Source organism: Boleophthalmus pectinirostris, unplaced genomic scaffold, assembly GCF_026225935.1.
Source record: "Boleophthalmus pectinirostris isolate CB_2022bp ecotype Guang Dong unplaced genomic scaffold, ASM2622593v1 HiC_scaffold_2825, whole genome shotgun sequence".
In the NCBI taxonomy this organism is placed as follows: Eukaryota; Metazoa; Chordata; class Actinopteri; order Gobiiformes; family Gobiidae; genus Boleophthalmus; species Boleophthalmus pectinirostris.
This window is the reverse complement of record NW_026571290.1, coordinates 1,235,518-1,257,631: the sequence shown is the minus strand read 5'-3', so window position 1 is coordinate 1,257,631 and position 22,114 is coordinate 1,235,518. Positions and strand designations below refer to the sequence as shown.

Below are 22,114 nucleotides of genomic sequence, written 5' to 3'. Positions count from 1 at the left end.
AGGTTAGGTTAGGTTTGGTCGCTTTATTCGTACCTGTAGGTAAATTTGCTTTGCAGATTTAAGCGGCAGGTTCCACATTTCACATTTCATTCATCCACAAAACACACATAAAATCACAATAAAGTGTTACAATAAAGTGTTACAATAAAGTGTTACAATAAAGTGTTACAATAAAGTGTTACAATAAAGTGTTACAATAAAGTGTTACAATAAAGTGTTCCAGATGCTCCAGTGCAGAACGGTTTGTTCAATAAACAACCAATTAAAAACATCCATCACGCTTGTCTAAAATCACAATAAATAAATCTTAAATATGTTAAAAACACACAATCTTTGATAAATAAATTACAATTTATTCATAAGTGCGACAGCAGCCGTAACAAAGCTCCTTTTAAAACGATTCGTTCTAGATCTTGGGACTAAAAGCCTCTGACCAGAGGGAAGCAGCTGAAACTCTGAGTTTAGTGGATGTTTCACGTCTTTTAAAATCCTCTGGGACGTCGTCTGTAAGTGTCTCGAGTCCAGAGGCTCTGAGGAGGAACAATCACTTCACTCACCCATTTAACTGATCCAGGGAGTTTTTGTTTTTAGCAGAAATACTCCCAAACCACGAGACCAATGAAAACGTTCAAACTGATTCCATAAATGTTTTATAAAACAGTGTCATCATGGTTCTGTTACACGGTAAAAGGAAAACTTTCTCAGACAGTGAAGACGCTGGAGCCTCTTTTACACACACCAGAACAATTATCGTCAAAACTCAATTTTGAATCAATGATTATTCGTAGGTATTTATATGAGTCACACACTCGACTGACTGAACCTTTATCTCTGTGACGTCACACTGAGGCGCTCGTTTTTGAAAGTCAATAATCATCTCCTTCATTTTGGAAACATTTAGGTGCAGATTTGACTCTTCACACCATTTTACAAAGTCCTCAACAATTGGCCCATGTTGGTTTTCATTTTTGTGAAGCGAGTTCACAATGACACAATCATCCACATATTTTATTATTGTTCTGTTCTCATAGGTGCTCTGACACTTGTTGGTGAACAGTATGAACAATAGAGATGAAAGAACACATCCCTGCGGTGTCCTGCTGATGACACCATCTGGTCAGAAAGAACCACTCACTCTTACTCTTTGTGTTCTCTGTGTTCAAAAATCAAGAATCCACCCCACAATATTAAAATCAAGACTAAAATGTTCTAAAAGTCTTTTACAAAGAATATGAGGTTGGATTGTGTTGAACGCAGATGAAAAGTCAATAAAAAGAAGTCTTGCATGAGTTCCAATCCCCTCTAAATGCTTAAAAAGTAGATGGAGTAAAGTTACTGTGGCATCTGACTGTAAACATTAGACACCAGCCTCACACTCGTCCAAAACTCCCCCGAAGAAACAATCAGGCAAGAAGTGACCAACCAGTGACATCACAGTCTCTGTTTATTTAGGGTGATGTGATTGGACAAATGTTCTGTCACTCACGACACGTTAACCTGCTGCGTCAACGAGCTTCACGAGGGGAAATTCACGTTAGCAGCTTCACGATTAGAGCCGGATACTCGCGCTGAAACCTCCACACAGGAAACCGCGAGGAGAGACCCGAAGGAGCGCATACTGACAGATCTGCAGGAGCGCACACTGACAGATCTGCAGGACCTGAAGGAGCGCACACTGACAGATCTGAAGGACCCGAAGGGGCGCACACTGACAGATCTGAAGGACCTGAAGGAGCGCACACTGACAGATCTGCAGGACCCGAAGGAGCGCACACTGACAGATCTGCAGGACCTGAAGGAGCGCACACTGACCGATCTGCAGGACCTGAAGGAGCGCACACTGACAGATCTGCAGGACCTGAAGGAGCGCACACTGACAGATCTGCAGGACCTGAAGGAGCGCACACTGACAGATCTGCAGGACCTGAAGGAGCGCACACTGACAGATCTGCAGGACCTGAAGGAGCGCACACTGACAGATCTGCAGGACCTGAAGGAGCGCACACTGACAGATCTGCAGGACCTGAAGGAGCGCACACTGACAGATCTGAAGGACCTGAAGGAGCGCACACTGACAGATCTGCAGGACTGAAGGAGCGCACACTGACAGATCTGCAGGACCTGAAGGAGCGCACACTGACAGATCTGCAGGACCCGAAGGAGCGCACACTGACAGATCTGCAGGACCTGAAGGAGCGCACACTGACAGATCTGCAGGAGCGCACACTGACAGATCTGCAGGACCTGAAGGAGCGCACACTGACAGATCTGCAGGACCTGAAGGAGCGCACACTGACAGATCTGCAGGACCTGAAGGAGCGCACACTGACAGATCTGAAGGACCCGAGGAGCGCACACTGACGATCTGCAGGACCCGAAGGAGCGCACACTGACAGATCTGCAGGACCCGAAGGGGCGCACACTGACAGATCTGCAGGACCTGAAGGAGCGCACACTGACAGATCTGCAGGACTGAAGGAGCGCACACTGACAGATCTGAAGGACACAGCGCACACTGACAGATCTGAAGGACCGAAGGAGCGCACACTGACAGATCTGCAAGGAGCGCACACTGACAGATATGCAGGAGCGCACACTGACAGACAGGAGCGCACACTGACAGATCTGCAGGACCTGAGGAGCACACACACACTGACAGATCTGCAGGACCCGAAGGAGCGCACACTGACAGATCTGCAGGAGAGGAGCACACTGACAGATCTGCAGGAGCACACACACACTGACAGATCTGCAGGAGCACACACACACTGACAGATCTGCAGGAGCACACACACACTGACAGATCTGAAGGATTTGAAGGAGCACACACACACTGACAGATCTGAAGCATTTGAAGGAGCACACACACACTGACAGATCTGAAGGAGCACACACACACTGACAGATCTGAAGGAGCACACACACACTGACAGATCTGAAGGAGCACACACACAACTGACAGATTGAAGGAGCACACACACACTGACAGATCTGAAGGAGCACACACACACACTGACAGATCTGAAGGAGCACACACACACTGACAGATCTGAAGGAGCACACACACACTGACAGATCTGAAGGAGCACACACACACTGACAGATCTGCAGGAGCACACACACACTGACAGATCTGAAGGAGCACACACACACTGACAGATCTGAAGGATTTGAAGGAGCACACACACTGACACTGACAGATTGAAGGAGCACACACACACTGACAGATCTGAAGGATTTGAAGGAGCACACACACACTGACAGATCTGAAGGAGCACACACACACTGACAGATCTGCAGGAGCACACACACACTGACAGATCTGAAGGAGCACACACACACTGACAGATCTGAAGGAGCCACACACTGACAGATTTGAAGACACTGACAGATCTGAGGAGCACACACACTGACAGATCTGAAGGAGCACACACACTGACAGATCTGAAGGAGCACACACACACTGACAGATCTGAAGGAGCACACACACACTGACAGATCTGAAGGAGCACACACACACACACTGACAGATCTGAAGGAGCACACACACACTGACAGATCTGAAGGATTTGAAGGAGCACACACACACTGACAGATCTGAAGGATTTGAAGGAGCACACACACACTGACAGATCTGCAAGGAGCACACACACACTGACAGATCTGCAGGAGCACACACACACTGACAGATCTGCAGGAGCACATACTGACAGATCTGACAGGAGCACACACACACTGACAGATCTGCAGGAGCACACACACACTGACAGATCTGCAGGAGCACACACACACTGACAGATCTGCAGGAGCACACACACACTGACAGATCTGAAGGAGCACACACACACTGACAGACCACTGCCACTGCCTCCAATAAAACACCGGTACCAAAAGTGGAGACATTTTCAGGGACAAAACAAGAAAAAACACACTGGGTTTGTTTTTCTAATTTCTGTAAAACCGGCCGAACATTTTCCAGGTTTTCCAGGATTTCAGCGGCGCGTGGTGACCCTGTCTGTGTGTCAGATGCCCTCCCACGTCCCGCACCACTGCACCATACAACAAAACTACCAACCAGCGATTACAAAACAACAAAAACTCCAAAAACCAAAAGAGCAAAATCAAAAAGTGCAGAGTAAGGGATAAAAAGAGGAAGCAGAGAGGGTTTAGAGGAAACTCAGGCTCAGATCGCGGAGCAGACGGAGCAGACGACGGCAGCATGCGGGCGCACAGGTAACACGCTGTTCTCTTTAACGGTTTAGACTCGGGTTTGAGGAGTCGGTGAAAATGATCGTAAAGGTTCAGCTCAGACTTTGTAGAACAGTTTTCCATGATTTAAAAACAGTGAAATGATTAAAGAGGGTGTTTTTTTTTACATTTCTGTGGGGTATTCGCTGTATTTAAATCATCGTGTCGTTCGTTCAGTCGTTTTTCAAAATAAAACCCAAAATAAGAAAATGAAAAAACAGCAATTTTCTTCATGATTTGTCTCCAAATCCAAAGTGAAGAAACAGATAATGATTTGTTTTTTTTCAGTTTTTGATTTTGTGTTTAAATGAAAAATGGAAAAAAAAAATGTTTAACGGACTAAACCAGGACTGAACCAGGACTAAACCAGGACTACACCAGGACTGAACCAGGACTAAACCAGGAACCAGGATTGAACCAGGACTAAACCAGGACTAAACCAGGACTAAAACAGGACTAAATCAAGACTGGACCAGGACTAAACCAGGACTAAACTGGGACTAAACCAGAACTAAAACAATTCTAAACCAGGACTAAACCAGAACTAAACCTGGTTTAGTCCTGGTTTAGTCTATTATTCATTTTTTCATTTTTCATTCAAAATTGAAAACTGAAAAAAACAATCATTACAGAGTTTTTCATTTTCTTTTTTTTTTTAAATTTTACTTTGAAAAACAAATGAACGAATGACACATGGATATTTTTTTTGAAAATTCTATATTCGCCCAAAACAAAGTGTTCAAGTTTCACTTTTGTTTTTGTCGCTCTGAGTCTCGTCTCCCATTGCTCCCTGTGCTGAGTCCCTCCCCCTTCAGAGCGCTGGTCCCACTAATGAAACTCCTGCACGTCACACCGGGTTTGTCCAGTCACTGTGTTCAGTTTTGTGTCATGTTTTTGTAGATTTTTATGGAGATTTGTCGTGGGGAAGCTTGTGGGCGGAGCCTCGTACAGACTTGTACTGCCATCCGTAAGGAGGGTTTGAACAGGGCCCAGGAGAGATCACTAGATTACTCAAACATGCATGCATGACGGTAGAAGTGTGTTCAGAGTGAAGTGTCAAAAAACATGGCTTAGTCCTGGTTCAGTCCTGGTCTAGTCCTGGTTTAGTCCTGGTTCAGTCCAGGTCTAGTCCTGCTCTGGTCCTGGTCTGGTCCTGGTCTAGTCCTGGTCTGGTCCGGGTCTGGTCCTGGTCTGGTCCTGGTCTGGTCCTGGTCTGGGTCCTGGTCTGGGTCCTGGTCTAGTCCTGGTCTAGTCCTGGTCTAGTCCTGGTCTGGTCCAGGTCTAGTCCCGGTTCAGTCCTAGTCTAGTCCTGGTCTGGTCCCGGTCTGGTCCCGGTCTGGTCCCGGTCTAGTCCCGGTCTAGTCCTGGTCTAGTCCCGGTCTAGTCCCGGTCTAGTCCCGGTCTAGTCCTGGTGATCTGCTCGGTGATTGTGGTGTATATATTTATTCTCTGCTCATGTTTGTGTCTCTGGTTCTCGGGTCTTTCTCTTTCTTCTGGATAATAACGTCTCTACGTCTCTGGATACTCGTCCCTGATTGGTTGATGCGGCGCGTCCGACGTGAAAAGTTCAGCATTTTCAACTTCTGACGCTGACGGCCTGGACGCATGTCTAGAGCGTCGACGCCAGAACTCTGAAGACACGCCGCAAAAAAGCAGGACGCCCCAGACGCCCCAGACGCCCCAGACGCCCCAGACGCCCCAGACGCCCCTCCACAGACTTTACATAGAAACTGGACACTGCGTCTGAACGGGCCTTAAAAGAATCGTTAATATCTCCAAAAGTAAAGCAGCACAAATGATTTACATAGTTTTTGTGTAGGTTTGCGTTTGACGGGGTTGACTTCACACAGGCCATATAAAATTGTCTTGGTGCTTGTGCAAGTGTTTCGTGTTTTGTAAAATGTGTTTAATGAAACTTAAACTTGTTTTCAAGATGTAAATGTAATAACTCATAGAAGTGTAAAACCCCCTCTTGAACGTTGTGTTATAGTTTCTTTTGGTAAAATGGTTGTGTGTCGTGTGTTTCAGGGTGTCCGTGTGGTTTTCTCTGGTCGCTCTGGTGCTGCTGGGCTCTGGGTTCGGATCCGAGCTGGACCCGACCGGCCTCAAACTCTGCGTCACCTCAAACTCCAGAATACAAAACCTCTGTGGCCAAAACCGCAGCGCCGTGCCCTCGAATCTGCCCGGCGACACCGAGTACCTCGACCTCTCCCACAACGCGATACGGGAACTCACGGACGACGCGTTTTCCGGACTGCACCGGCTCTGTTTCCTCAAAATGTCTGACTGTGGACTCACGGGAATCTCTCCTCACGTTTTTGAGAAGACGCCGTCTCTCAAAGTCCTCAACGTGTCCCTGAATAAACTGTCCGTCGTTCCAGATCTGTCGCTGCGAAATGTTCAGATTCTCGACTTGTCCTACAACGTTTACAAAAGCTACCGACTCCCAAACTCTTATCGGAACTTTAAAAACCTGGATGTTTTCGCATTGGGAAGCGCTAATGCCACGTCCGTTCGCTTCGACGACTTTGACGCTCTACAAAACGTCACCCTGCGGCATCTGGTTCTCGGAGCCGGTACAAAATGGCTGACGTACGAATCCGGCGCTTTGGCTAAACTTCAACTCCTGCAAAAATTCTCACTCAAGGTCACTTTCTGCGGAAACTTTGAACTGTTAGACTCGATTCTGGAGGATCTGAACCGAACTCGAGCGACCGCGCTGCGTTTCGTGGCTGTTTTTCCGGACACCTGCAACGTCAGCGGTAACCCTTTCGAGAAAATCCAAAAGATGCCCCAGATCCGGAACCTGTCCGTGGAGGACACGCGGACAAACACCTCGTTTTTGGAGCAGTTCATCAAAGACGTGTTGGAGTCCATGGTTCAGGAGCTTTCTTTGTTAAACATCGCGTACGACGAAGACACGCCGGGAGGTTTTCGGCTGCCCAACCTGACCCACACCGCCCAAATCCAATCCATTACCATCTCTAAAATCACCCACATGCAATACGAGTACCCGAAATTTGAGATAAATTTTGACCTAATTTTGAAACTTACCTATTTAAAATTTTCAGGCACAGGAATGAATATTTTACCGTGTAACATTTTCTCTGCGATTCCAAACCTCGAGACTTTGGATGTTTCCGATAACCTCCTGGACGATAAAGGTTTCTGGTGGCCGTCGTGTTTGCAGGAAAAAGTCGTGTTTCCGAAACTGAAGCAGCTTTCTCTCAGTAAGAATCGCTTCTACAGTTTGTCGTTCATCGCCGAAAAGACGCATCACATTAAACATCTGGAGTCCTTGGATCTTAGCTTTAATTCGATTGTCTTAGACGGCGTTGTGGACTGGCCCTTCTGGCTTAAAGAGCTAAACCTGGCCAGCAACAACCTCGGCGATTCGGTATTTAACTTCCTCTCTCCGCATTTTGAGAGAATCGATTTGTCTAAGACCGGCTTAACTGTTCTGACGCAAAAAGACGTCTCAAAATTCCCCAACATGACTCATCTGATTCTGAGCAGCAACAGCATTCAGTCGATCCCGGCGAATCTCCGAGCGCCGTCGCTGCTGAGCCTTTACGTCGACCAGAACGCGATCACGTCCGTTTTTGAGGAAGATCTCGCAGGACTTCCCCAACTGCAGACGTTAAGAGCCGGTAATAATCCGTTCGTGTGTTCGTGCGATTCGTTTTGGTTCATAACGTCTTTGAACAAGTCGCTGCTTCCTGATTGGCCGCTTCAGTACACCTGCAGCACGCCGCCGTCTCACTCGGGGAAACCTCTCACTTCCGTCCAAGGTTTAACGGCGCTCAACTGCCAAACGTGGCGTCAGGGATTGCTCGGTTTGGCCGTCATTTTTAGCATTGTCGTAATTATCGGATTCCTGTTCCACAGACTCGACGGCGTCTGGTACGGTAAAATGCTGTGGGTGTGGATCCAGTCGAAACGCCGCGATCACAGGCGCTCGGAGAATCTGCGGAGCGCGTTGTTCTCGTACCACGCCTTCGTTTCGTACAGCCACCGCGACGCCGAGTGGGTGGAGTCGCAGCTCGTGGAGCGTCTCGAGGGCGCCGGACTCACCCTCTGCGTCCACGAGCGAGATTTCGTCCCCGGGGAGTGGGTCCTGGACAACATCGTGAAGTGCGTGGAGTCGAGTTACAAAACGCTCTTCGTTCTGTCCAAACACTTCGTCCAGAGCCAGTGGTGCAACTACGAGCTGTTCTTCACGCAGCACCGCTCCATCGCCGCGCAGCACGACTCCATGGTGTTCGTTCTGCTGGAGCCCATCGCGGTCGACTCGCTGCCCAAACGGTACCGTCGCCTGCGGAGCGTTCTGAGGCACAGGACGTACCTGGCGTGGCCGGGGGAGGGGCACAGGCGGCAGGTGTTCTGGGCGAGTCTGAAGTCGATGCTGCGCGGAGGAAACGCCTTCATGGTTCTGAAAGACGTGGCTTTGTCCATAACTGAAACGACTCCACTGATCAACGCCGAAGAGGAACCGGAGGAGCACGAGGACAGCGAGAGCGACGCCTTTTAAAACTTCACCTCAAACATCTCAAATCTGTGTGTCGTTTGTTTGTTTTTCAAAATAAAACCAAAAATAAGAAAATGAAAAAACAACTATTTTCTTCATTATTTGTCTCCAAAACCAAAATGAGAAAAACAGATAATGATTAGTTTTTTCAGTTTTCAGTTTTGTGTTTAAATGAAAAATGGGAAAAACTGATAACGGACTAAACCAGGACTGAACCAGAACTGAACCAGGACTAAAACAGGCCTGAACCAAGACTAAACCAGGTTCGGGACCAGACCGGGACTGAGACCAGGACTTAAACTGGGACCAGATCAGAACTGAGACCAGAACTGAGACCGAGACTGAGACTGGGACCAGACCAGGACTGAGACCATTTCTGTAAAACATAAACAAATGTGTCAAAGCTGCATTAAACACATTATTACTCAATGTATATTTGAGTCCTCGTAGGAAATAAAAATTCAAACTTAAATTCATCAGCATTAAACATTTAGTTTTCTTCTAAAACTTTTATTTTCTTGGATTTATCCATCATTTACCTGCCAGTGGTGGAAAAGTTCAATAAATCATGCTGCTGGTGTCGGGTGTCACACATCGGCAGCTTTAACGCAACAAAAATATTATTTGAATGTTACAAGATTCCCCCTTGAACTGCCACGTTACTGTGGTGGGGAGTTTCGTACCCGAATGATCCTAGGAGCATCATGCCCCTGGTTGGGTCTCCCATGGTCCAAACAGGTCCTCGGTCAGAATAAAAGCAGCTCACAAAGCAACATGAACAGAGAAACAACAAGGACCGTGACGTCGGCCGGTTTGTGCAGCCGGGGCCCCACCCTGGGGCCAGGCCTGGGGTTGGGGCTTGAAAGCAAGCGCCTGGTGGCCTTTGCCCACGGGGCCCGGATGGGCTCAGGGGGGTTCACCACCCGCAGAGGGTTTCATAGGTGTCGGGTGCAAAGTGAACTAGTCTGCAGTCGGGGACAGAGGCCTCGGCAACCTACTCCACAGGCACAGAACCTGGCTGTAGGGACGTGGAACGTCACCTCGCTGAGGGGGAAGGAGCCTGAGCTTGTACAGGAGGTACCGGCTAGATATAGTCGAGCTCACCTCCACGCACAGCTGGGGCTCTGGAACCCAACTTCTCAAGCCTCAAGTGGAGGAGTTCAAGTATGTCGGGGTCTTGTTCTGGAGTGAGGGGAGGATGGAGCGTGAGATTGACAGGTGGACAGGTGCAGCGTGGGCAGTGATGCGGTCGTTTATCGGACCTTTGTGATGAAGAGGAGCTGAGTCTGGGTTTAGCGTCAGTCTCTGTTCCTCCCCTCACCTCTGGTCATGACCCAAAGAACCAGATCCACGATACGAGCGGCACAGATGAGTTTCCTCCGCAGGGCGTCCGGACGTCTCCCTTAGAGACAGAGTGAGGAGCTCAGAGTAGAGCCGCTGCTCCTCCACGTGGAGAGGAGCGTCTGAGGGGAGGACGTCTGTTCTGATGTCTCCTGGACGTCTCCCTCAGGAGGTGTTCATGTCCCACCGGGAGGAGGCCCCGAGGAAGACCTAGGACACACTGGAAGGACTACGTCTCTGGCTTGGGAACACCTCAGGTCCCACTGGAGGAGCTGGAGGAAGTGTGCGTGGAAAGGGAAGTCTGGGAGTCCCTGCTTAGACTGATGCCTCCGCGACCTGACCCCAGATAAAGCGGAACAAAATGAATAGATGGATGTTACAAGATCAAGATTATCTAATCTGTTATTGACCAATGACTGTTTCACTGTTTGATTTTCTAAGGCTTCCCTAACTCTTTAATCTCTAATTACTCTAATGAGTTCACTCGCTGAAAGAGAAGTTCACAGACAGTTCACTACATTCAGCTCATGTCATTTACACCGAAGTCTGTGCTCCAGACTTTATTCATTTAATCAACTTTTCAGCTCACAAGGTCTGAGTCTTTTCTGATTAAAGTGAGACAAAAAAGAAGAACATTGTTTTGTTCTACTGTTTTATTTTTCCAAAAGAAGTGCACATACTGATAAAAAGATCACATGTCCCCGTGCTTCACCCATGCAGAGGTGTAGAACAGGACCCTGCACTTGCACTTGCCCAGTGTAGATTTGTGTAAACAGACCACAAACCTGTGCATTCCAAATGAACATGGATGCACTTCTGGCTCCATCGTCTCCCTTTCACTTTCTGTTGAAAAACTGGCTCCTCTCTCTGTGACTGCCGCTGTCAGGCTCCTCATTCTGACCTTAGAATGTTCGTATTAACTCGCTCTACGTGACCCTGGGAGCTTTATTTCACCTTCATTCCCTGAGGTCGCTCCAGACACAGAGGTACCGCTGCAGCAGGCCAACACTACCACCATCTAATGCCACGCCACGAGCCAATACCCTACCAGAGAATTGCCATACTGCCCCTGAACGCACTCCCAGAGTCACATAGCTCACGAGTGTTGTTCACACCTGTGCGATCTCAGCATCTGCTCTGAGGTGACACCGTAACCCAGGGGTGGGCAAACTTTTTGGTTCGCGGGCCACATAGGGTCCTAAAGTTTGGCTGAAGGGCCAGACAGAAGACAGGACATAACATGTTAAGAGCTCGGCTTCATTACATCATATTCACGTTTATGTTGGACTTCTGACACTTTGACATTTCTGTGATTCAGACACATAAAAGTGTATAAATCTGTTCCACTGCACACGACAGGTAAATAAACATCATGAACTCACCGTTTTCAAATTTGACTAAAAATAACTCAAAGCCAAAGCCAATGCCGTAACATCACAGACAGACACTTGTAAGTGCAGTAAAACCAGACACTATGAAGTTGCATAAACTGACATCTACAACTCAGAGTCTTCAAGTTTTCTATGTTTTATTTTTACCAATTTAAAATGGAAGCAGCTTATATCTTGAACACCACTACTTCACTCATGGTCTGAATAACTCCTGTAAGAACACTTTCCCATAAAGCATTGCGGCCAACATAATACGCCGCACCTCAATGTGTATATAGTGCGCCATCTACTGGGAAACGCTGGAAATGCATGACAAATAAAACATCAACAAGGTTTATTATTGTAATATCTTCAAGTTCGGCGGGCCGGATTAAAAGGTTTAAAAGGCCGTATACGGCCCCCGAGCCCTAGTTTGCCCACCCCTGCCGTAGACTGTACACTCTAGTGTCTTATCTAACATAATGATTTCCCACTGGAAAAATGTGTTGCTCATCTGCTGTTCAATCTCATCTCTTGAGATCAATTTGAGCTTCTCGTATTTGTATCATTCTGTCATCATTTGTTTCTGGGTTACTTCTCCTGAGGTGCCTTAGGAGCAAGAGATGAGTTAAAAAGAGACAAAATGTCACAAAGACAAAGGAGGCTGAGTTGAGATCATCAGTTGAGCAACACTTAAGAAGTGGGATAAACAGAGGAGATCTCATAATTGTTTGCCCCTGATCTCAATGATGTCTTGGTTATTTTGAAGGAGAATTAAAGAGAATAACATGAGATGAATCTGAGACTTTTATTATATTATTATATGTTTATATATATATATATATATATATATATATATATATATATATATATATATAAATGTGTTTCTCACCGTTGGTCTCTCACCCTCATTCAGCTCGGGTCGTCTACCAGAGTCTGGGAGCTTGACAGTTCTGCAGTATCTTTGCTGTTCCCAGTGCTGCACTTTTCTGGTCTGAGATGTTTGTTGTTTTCCTGGTATCTGTTGTAGTTTCTTCCAGTTTGGGGGTTACAGCCCCGAGTGTCCGATCACCACAGGCACCACTGATGCCTTTACTTTCCAGACCTTCTCCAGCTCCTCCTTGAGCCCCTGGTATTTCTCTAGCTTCTCGTGTTCCTTGTTCCTGATATTACCATCTCTTGGTGTTGTGATGTTCCACCTCCACGGCTCTGCTCTGTTTCTTATCCACCACCACTATGTCTGGTTGGTCCATCTCCATCCTGTCAGTCTGTATCTGAAGTCCCACAGGATCTTGGCTCGGTCGTTCTCCACAACCTTTGGAGGTGTTTCCCACCTTGATCCTGGGGTCTCCAGCCCAGACTCTGCACAGATGTTTCTGTACACTATGCCCGCCACTTGGTTATGTCGCTCCATGTATGCTTTCCCTGCCATACATATATATATATATATATATATATATACACACACATATATTATATGTATTATATGTTTATTTATTTAATGAGACAGGGACAGTGCACAACCTACATTAACCAGGAGAGATGTTTGTTCCAGGTTGTAACAATAGTGCTGATTTGCACCTGTCGACTCTGGGCAGGTTCATTGATTGATTGGATTTAATTGACCTGAGCTCTCAACTGTTCTTCCTGGAGACCTGCAGCATGTTTTGGGTTGATGGGGGAAACCAGAGCATCTGGAGAAAACCCATCCAGACACAAGGAGAAACATGCAAACTCCCCACAGAAAAACCCAGGTGACTCAGGAATCAAACCCAGAACCTTCTTGCTGTGAGACATGAGTGCCACTCAGGCACTGTGCTGTTATGAGACAAATCTGAGAACTCAAATAATGAGCTGTGAGAGACGGAACTGAGATAGTGCTTCTAAGTCAAATTGAGACATATTTGAAAGCAGCACAACATATCTAATTTTTCTAACAGAGACAGTGAGGCTGTGAGAGAACTTAGAGAACTCATACAATAGTCACTGTGAGACTTATTTCTTAGGAGAGACATTTGAGAAGAATGAGAAAACCACTTTGGTCTCAATTAGTGTTCATTTATATCTAGGAAATGTCACTTTTTTTTTCTGTGTGGAGTTTGCATGTTTCTCCTTGTGTCTGGATGGGTTTTCATCAGATGCTCTGGTTTCCCTCATCAACCCAAAACATGCTGCAGGTCTGCAGAAAAAACAGTTTTGAGTTAAGGTCAGTTAAATACAATCAATCACTGAACCTGCCCAGGGTCGACAGGTGCTACAACCTGGAACAAACATCTCTCCTGTAAAGGCCTTAGCTTGGGCATACTTCATTCTAGGCATTTGTGACTCACTACACTCATTGTTCAAGTTGTTGGCAACAACTGTGTAGAATTTCAGATCTCTAGGACAAAGGGTTTTGATGCTGTGAGCCTTTGTGTAAACAAAATGACAATTCAGCACAAGATTGCCAAATTTGTGCCAAGATAATAATAATAATATGATAATAATAATAATTGTTATTATTATAATACTAATTCTTCTGAGCTTTAGGCATGTTTTCTCAAGAAAAAAAACTAAAAGTAGCAAAATTGTCCTCCAAGTGTCAGATCTACACTCAATGGCCCCTCCCACACTGCTCCCTGTCTCCCTCTCTCTTAAGGTTCGTTCACACCAAAGCGTCAAAAAACGCCTTGACGCCTCTATTTGGACGCGTTTGCATTTGAGTTTAGACGCCCCCGACGCGCGTCTTTGACACCGTGGACAAACGGGACAAAAATACTTGACGCGCGTCCGTTGCCCTGGAAACAAGAGCCCGGTCCTGGTCTTTTCCCAAAACAATATCAGACCAGACTGAGAGAGTGTTTTTATGACATAAAACATCAGCGGAGGAGATCGGGTCGACGACTGGGGCATATATATATTTATACTCCACTAATGACACTGGATCAGTCCCGGTCTAGTCCTGGTCTAATACCGGTCTAGTCCTGGTCTAATACCGGTCTAGTCCTGGTCTAATAACGGTCTAGTCCCGGTCTAGTCTCGGTCTACTCCCGGTCTAGTCCTTGTTTAGTCCCGGTCGAGTCCTGGTTTAGTCCAAATATATATATATTATATATTATATATATATTATATATATATATATATATATATATATATATATATATATATATATATATAGGCGGACGGGTGGATGGTAAGTGGATAAATAAATCAAGCATCAATTTTTAGTTTTAAATAAATGTTAACTTCAGAGCAGTTTGTGCCAACAACAAAACTACTGCTGTTTTTATCAAAGTCCCACAGACAGAGGACTGTCCCAGAGGGAGGACACACACAGCTGCTGTCAACATGATAGATTATATTCTTTTTTATGAACAATCAGACACTTGTTACTACAGACTGTGATCTGAAAGGAGCCTGTGTGAGCACTGAGTGTTGCAAATGTGTTGGTTTTAGAGCTACTTTTGGTTCGTTCTCATTGTTTAGCTCTCATCTGCTGTAGTTCCCACATGAACAGTCTGTTTTCTTACATTAGCCTAGTGTAAAGTGACTCTAGAGGTCTTATATACATTGCTGGACCTGCACTGATGTGTGAATGAGCTGACTAGAGGTGTGAATGATCGGCATTTACGCATAAAAAATATTACTGCGGTGTGCACACATTTACCACTAAAGGCTGATAGCTGTAGTTTACTTTGTTTACAGGCCAGAATGTGATGCATTATGCCGACCTACTGTCTGTAAATATCATGTAAAGAGGAAGAATAACAGGAAATGTCACCTAAATTAACCCAATTTAAAATGAATTTTCACCACGGAACTTTTCACGCATCTTTTTGAAGTATCTGGCTGCAGCCTTTTCATTTTTAGTCATTCGATCTCTCATTCTCTCCAGTTTCTGAATCTTCTCTTCATCTCCTCTCTCCTTCATCTTCTCAATGAGAAACTCCAGATGGATGAAGGTGGACACAGAGTCCACGTTCAGAGCGATCCTCTCCAGCTGCTCCACTAACTCAAAGGCCTCGTTCAGACTCTGGTCTTTGGCTTGTTGAAGGTTGGACATTTCCTTCTCCAGATCCTGCAGCAGACTGGTCTTCCTCTCACTCTCTGCTTTGTTCTCTTCAAACTTGGTCTTCATTTCTTCAATGGTCCTTTCCACTGTTTTGGTCTTAGTCACATATCTCCACTTTTCTTTCACATGAGCGTCCGCTGGACACTTCCCAGAACAGGAAGTACATTTCCCGTCCTTCATGACGTAACACCAGCTTGGACCCCAGGCCCAGGTGCATCCTGGGTAATGACAGTTCTCTTCACAGTTATTACAGGTGACAGCTTTGGTGTCCCACCAGGCGTCTATTTCCACTTTTTCTTTGTAGGTTTCTTCTATGGAAACTTTAAAGTTTTGGTTCTTCTCCATCTCGTGGTTAAATTGTTGAAGTTGTTCTTTGTTCTTTCTGATTGCTTCCTGTTTCATTTCCGTCTCTTTCACTCGTTCCTTTAGGTTCTGGATGCAGGCCGTGAGTCTGATCCTCTCTTTAATCACCTTCACTGTCGTCTTCAGAGACTGAGGTTTTGCTGTTTCCAGAAACTTTGTGAACTTCTTCATTCCCTTGTTTGAATTTGTAAATGCATGTTTGAATTTTTTTCATCATCACTGTCATCTTCAATCATCTCTTTTTGGCAGTTGTCAAACTGAAAATATACTCGTTCATTTTTTGCGTCTCTGGCACAAAGAATCTTTGCATCTTCCAGAGCGTTGAGAGCATCTTTGGGTTTTTTTCCACCTGAGTGAGTCATCATCATCACAATGTTCTGCTCCATGTCTTTGCCAAACAGAGAAGTGATGGAATTAAAGATGTAGGCCATCCTCTCGTCCAGTCTGTTCACTGAGGCCTTCATGACCAAACACACAGCATTAACTGTGTCCACTCCCTCAGGGATACAGAACAGACCCTTGAGTAAATGAATAATCATATCATCATTTTCTATGTCTTCTGTGTGTCCGAATCCTGGAGTATCAATGATGCTCAGAGAATAAGGGACTTTAGTTCCCTCGAATCCATAGATGTTGTAAACAGACACAGCAGAGGTCTGACTCTCAGTCTGAGGTTTGTTCTTCTCATCTGTGATGACCTCAAACCAGACTTTGTCTTCAAACTCCACCCCCATCAGAAAGTTGACCAGAGCGTTGATCAGAGTGGACTTCCCTGACCCTGTGGCTCCCACCAGGAGGATGGTCTTGTTCAGATGTCGTGGATCATATTCTCCAAGAGTAAATCTCCACAGTTTAGATTCTTCATTTGATTCTTTGTCCAGATTATATCCTCTTAGCTGTAGCTGGTATCGGGCAGGAGGTCCGTTGTCTAGCTTCTTGCTTTCTTCAATTTTCCTTTTAAATTCCAAAGCCATATTTCTCCTAGATGGAAAGAAAAAACACAAATTTAATTAATGAGGCAAAAAACTATTTTCTTTCCATTGTTTCAGACATCACTAATGTATTGATGCAGTATATCCCTTGCCTGGAAATCCAGAAGGATATCTCTCTGCATTTGTTACACAGATCCATGTCAGTCTGGTCCCCATGTCCTCTGCCCTATCAGATCGGCCCGGTTAAACATGGTCATGCAATCTGATTTGTTCTTTGAAAAAACGTATTCTTTGCCTGCATCACTCTTTGGTGGCAGAAGTTCCCCTCAGTTTTCAATTAAGATGGTGCACTGGAGAGCCAAAAGTTTCTTTCATTCTGTTGTAAAATCGGTCTTAAATGACCAAAAACAAACAGAGTCATTAACACCACAGCAGCTGACAGCTCGAGAGGCCTTTCTTTTCAACAGAGACGTTGTCACATTGCTTCCCACCGGCTTTGGGAAAAACTTAAAGGTTGTATAGAGGATTTTCCAAGGAACGAGAAATCCAGCGACTGTTTGTCCTTTTTCAAATGTTGCGCATGCGTGAAACCACCCCCCCTCCCCTACAGCTCCCTACGTAGAAACGCCTCCTCCCGCCTCCTCTTTACGCCAGAAACAGGTTTGTTTACAGCCAGTGCACTGCACATGACTTGTAAACAACTAACTACAATGTTGGTTAGGCAAGACGGAGAAGTGAGGAGCGGGGAGAGCGGGTGTGCGGACATTTCGTGCACGGACAAGAAGTGAGGAGCAGGGAGAAGAGCGGAGCTGGGAGCAGGGAGAGGAGAGAGGAGAGAGGAGAGAGGAGAGAGGAGAGGAGAGAGAGAGGAGAGGGAGGGAGAGAGGAGAGAGGAGAGGGGAGAGGAGAGGGAGAGGGGGAGAGGTGCGCAGGAGATTCCGTGCCCGGAGAAGTGAGGAGCAGGGGGAAGAGCGGATCGGGCAGCGGGGACAGGAGCAGGAAAGGGGTGCAGAGAAGAGTGCGCGGAGATTCTGTGCGAATGAACTAACTACAACACGCAGCAGCAAGCGGACTCTTTCTTTGCCTTGAAAATTACGTTTTTATAGGATATCGCTTTTGTGTCCTGAAAAACATTTGTCCAGCTCTTGGAAATAAAGTACGTTTTCATAATAAGCAGAAGTTTCCCTGTCCAGGAGTAATTTGTGGACCAGTGCGTCAGTCTTTAGACTCTTCGTCTGCTTCAGTCGCGCCATCGCTGGAATTAATCTACAAGAATCACCTTAGTTTGGCTTCGCTGCTTTTCCCCTTGTCTTCTTCTTTCAGCGATCTCAAAAACAGATTTTCTTTTGCAGCGAACTGCTCCTGGATTCTTGTCTGTCATTGCAACAAACTTTGTGCGAACTGCGAGGAAGATATAGGTCAAAAAAGCCGCTAAGAACTGTTGCGTTGGTGGAGTAAACAGCGTCTGTGCGTCTTGCGTCTGTGGACTGTGTGACAGTCGTACGTAAACCACGTACCGGCGGCGCAGGCAAGTCAGTTACACTAGAAACGTAGGGAGTTTGATTGACAGCCTGTCAGCTCACAGATAACGAGGCAGTGTCGTTATCTATTGGCAAATGTTTAGCCCCACCACGTCCAGAGTTGATGAATTTTTATTCTCTTTTTTTTTGGTCATCATAATTACAAGGCAACTGCACCTCTATAATACTATCATTGACAATTTGAAACAAAAAAAATCCTCCATACAACCTTTAATCTGTCAGATGGCTCTGCTTGTAGCAAAGAAGATGTCCATGTTCGAACATCCCATTGTGGTCGTCTTGTTGCCTCTGTTTGCACTGATGGAGCAGCAGGTAACAGAGGCCTCTAAACTCGGACTTATCACCGTGCAGACTGGAGTCAAAAGTGATGAGGAGATTTTCAGTGGAAAAGCAAATGGAGGCTCTTACTGTGACCAAAGTGCTTAACATACAACAGTAACCCACAGATGTGGTGGAACTTGTTGTTGTTGGCCTTGTCAAAAGTTAATGGTCATTTGTTTACTGTAACATAAACTGTTCTATCAGTAATTGGCTTAATTATGCATACAGTAGTGTCGGGTCTTGCACAGATCTGTTGCTCTTATTGGGCACTGGGTCACTGTCAGTAAATCCTTAAATGTAGTAACGTTTAGTCAAAGTGATTAAAATAAAAAATAAATGATTCTCCACATCCAGTGTGGGATAGAAATTCACTGCTGTCCGTGGACCACATGAGCACAGAAGCTACAAGCTGATGAGTGATGTAATGAGAGTGTGTTGTTGTATGGCTACATTTCATTTAGCATGGAGATCTATCGTATTAATGTTTTGTTCTACTTTTTTCCTGCCAGGGGGCTGGCTGACAAAGGAAAAAGTGCTTTCAGGAAGTGCTTTGCTAGACTGGGTGAACAGACTGGGTCCATTGTCAAAGCAAAGTGGTATTCAATTTATTATTTACTCTTTCTGAACCTATATTGTTTTGTTTGATGGTCCTAAACATGAACCATTTTGATTTGATATAAAATGTAGATGAATTAAATGAATTATAGTAGTTTATATATGAGAGTATGACATGGTGTTGTGTCACAGGTACCCCCATAATGACCCTAATAATGACCCTCCAGTCAGGAGACAGAGTGATGAGGCAGTTTCATCTGGAAAACGCGGTCACTGTGACTGAAAGCCCAAACCGGACCAACGCCAGACTTGGACTGACTCCTGTACCAGGACCTCAGCTGGACTGTATGGACTGGACAGTACAGGAAGTCCAAGAAAAAGGAACCAGTATGTCCCCTGTTCTCTGTAGGATTTTAAAAGAGGTTGGAAGAGTCTTCTGTTACCTAAAAGCTGAACTGGGTGAAGATTGTTGGTTTGGTAGAGACTCTATGCACAAAGCAGAGGACATGATTATAGGCATTTGTCACCGCAAAACACTCCCACAAAATAAGAGCAGAGTGCTGTCATCATTAAAGGTTCGTTCACACCAAAGTGTCAAAAAACGCCTTGACGCTTCTATTTGGAGCCTTTGCATTTGAGTTTAGACGCCCCCGACGCTCGTCTTTGACGCCGTGGACGAACGGGAGAAAAATACTTGACGCGCGTCCGTTGGCCTGGAAACAAGAGCCCGGTCCTGGTCTTTTGCCGAAACGATGTCAGACCAGACTGAGAGACTTTAGAGTTTTTATGACATAAAACATCAGCAGAGGAGATCGGGTCGACGACTGGGGTGTATATATATTTATACTCCGCTAATGACACTGGATCAGTCCTGGTTTAGTCCCGGTCTAGTCCCGGTCTATTCAGGGTCTAGTCCGTGTTTAGTCTTGGTCTAGACTCGGTCTAGTCCCTGTTTAGTCCTGGTCTAGTTCTGGTTTAGTCCTGGTCCAGTCCTGGTGTAGTTCTCGCGATCAGCTCAGTGATTGTGGTGTATATATTCATGCTCCGCTCATGTTTGTGGTTCTCGCTCTGGTTCTCGAGTCTTGCTTCCTGATAATAACGTCGCTGCGTCTCTGGATACTCGTCCCTGATTGGTCGATGCGGCGCGTCTGACGCGAAAAGTTCAGCATTTTCAAATTCTTGACGCTGACGCCTTGGACGCGCGTCTAGATCGCTGACGCCAAAACGCTCAAGACACGCCGCGTCGACGCCAGATTCGCGCCGCGCTGACACCACAAAAACGCAGGACGCTCTAGTCGCACGTACACATCGACTTTACCTAGAAACTGGACGCTTTGACGTTTTGGTGTGAACGGCCCTTAAGTGGAGAAGGCAACTGTAAAGTTGTTGTTACAACTACTGTCCTTGGGATGGGTTTAAATTTTTCAAGCATTTCTCATGTTGTTCTGTATGGTGCTCCAGAGGATGTGGAAGTCACTGGGCAGGGCAGGCACAGATGGTAAAACATCACATGAAGTTATTTATTGCGTCAAACAGCACAAAGGTAGATCAGGTCGTCAAGGAGCTGCTAAATACTAAAAGACACAGTTGCTTCAGGAAGGTTTTGTACCACAGCAGTTGTACCAGATCATCTGTGTTGCACCTGTCACACAGTGTGTCAGGGCCATCCAGAAGGTTGTCAGGAGACCACCCCAGTGTATGAACTGCTCTTACCGGACCTTTTGGACCAATTTCAAAGCACATTATTTTTGGACACACAACATTTGTACACCAGAAGAACGGCTTGTACTGGGTTTGACTCTGAACTAACTGATGGTGTCATAGAGCACAGGAAACATATCTTTGATATACATTATATACATTATATTACCAAGAACTTACCAGTATAAAAAATGAAAAGTGCAGTCAATTCTTCAAATTATTAATGAAGCATTCAAAGACATTACTAAGTGTCCGAGTCCTCCCTCTATACCACCTGATACCATCATCTTTCCAGATGTGTATTACACAGGATATTTTGATCAATACATGGAGAAGGAACACTCTAGAAGTTTAGAGTCTGGAGTCACTATCTTAAAAGGTTCTGATTAAAAACTGCTGTAAGTACTAGTAAGTTCTTTGTATTTTTAAGCAATGTAATTACAATATATTGAATTTGTTTGTGTGACACTAAAAATAAACATCTGTTAAAAATATTATATATATACACACACACACACACATATATATATATATATAATATATATATATATATATATATATATATATATATATCCCTTAAAAAACAGGATGTTGCTGTTTTTCAGGATGTACAAACTCAGAGAACTCACCGTGTTCAGATGTGTTCAGGTGTGTTCAGGTGCAGGTCTCAGTGATGAGTGAAGCTTCTAGAAGAGCAGAGTCTCTGGAGAGAGTCTGAGGAGCTGAGTCCTGCACATGAGAAATCCTCCTCTGATCTGAGCTGAGACAGAAACACAGAGGGATTTTAATCTTCTGACTCACCCTGAACTTACACGTCATGATGACTGGTGTTTGTGGTGTTGGCAAAAGCTCATGTCACGTGCCCTAGTCCTGTTCATGTTTCCTGATTTTGCTGATGAATAGTAACAATTGTGTCGAGCAAAAAAAAAAAAAAAACACACACACACAAAACTAATGTGCTGTTTACTCTCCTACTTCTATTTATATCTATCTGGATTTTTTTTTTACTTGAAGTGGAATAAGAGAACAGCACATATTAGTGGTTAGACCAGGCTGGTCACCTGGTTTCACAGAATCAGGTGCAGTTACTGGAAGTGTAATTTGGTTTTATGAGAAAACTACTGAACCACAAAGCTCCTGCCATCTGTCTTTGTGTAAATGAA

General features: G+C 45.4%; 2 protein-coding genes across 2 annotated transcripts; one reads left to right on the top strand and one right to left on the bottom strand.

Annotated features, from left to right (window-relative positions):
• Positions 1–4,175: 4,175 nt before the first annotated feature.
• On the top strand, positions 4,176–8,804 carry LOC110162632 (toll-like receptor 2). The gene is made up of 2 exons (XM_020927532.2): positions 4,176–4,233; positions 6,277–8,804. The coding sequence occupies exons 1-2, from the start codon at positions 4,220–4,222 to the stop codon at positions 8,777–8,779; spliced, it is 2,517 nt and encodes an 838-aa protein (XP_020783191.1). The 5' UTR covers positions 4,176–4,219; the 3' UTR covers positions 8,780–8,804.
• Positions 8,805–16,063: 7,259 nt separating this feature from the next.
• LOC110162636 (uncharacterized) lies at positions 16,064–21,726 on the bottom strand. Its single transcript, XM_055159908.1, has 2 exons — positions 21,581–21,726; positions 16,064–16,882 (listed from the first exon to the last, which is right to left on the bottom strand). Exon 2 carries the CDS (start codon positions 16,873–16,875, stop codon positions 16,069–16,071), a length of 807 nt encoding a protein of 268 aa, XP_055015883.1. The 5' UTR covers positions 16,876–16,882; positions 21,581–21,726; the 3' UTR covers positions 16,064–16,068.
• Between the last annotated feature and the right edge of the window lie 388 nt (positions 21,727–22,114).

Excerpts from the sequence above, each read along its gene's own strand:
- LOC110162636 (XM_055159908.1), bottom strand. The coding sequence starts at position 16,875 with ATGGCTTTGGAATTTAAAAGGAAAATTGAAGAAAGCAAGAAGCTAGAC.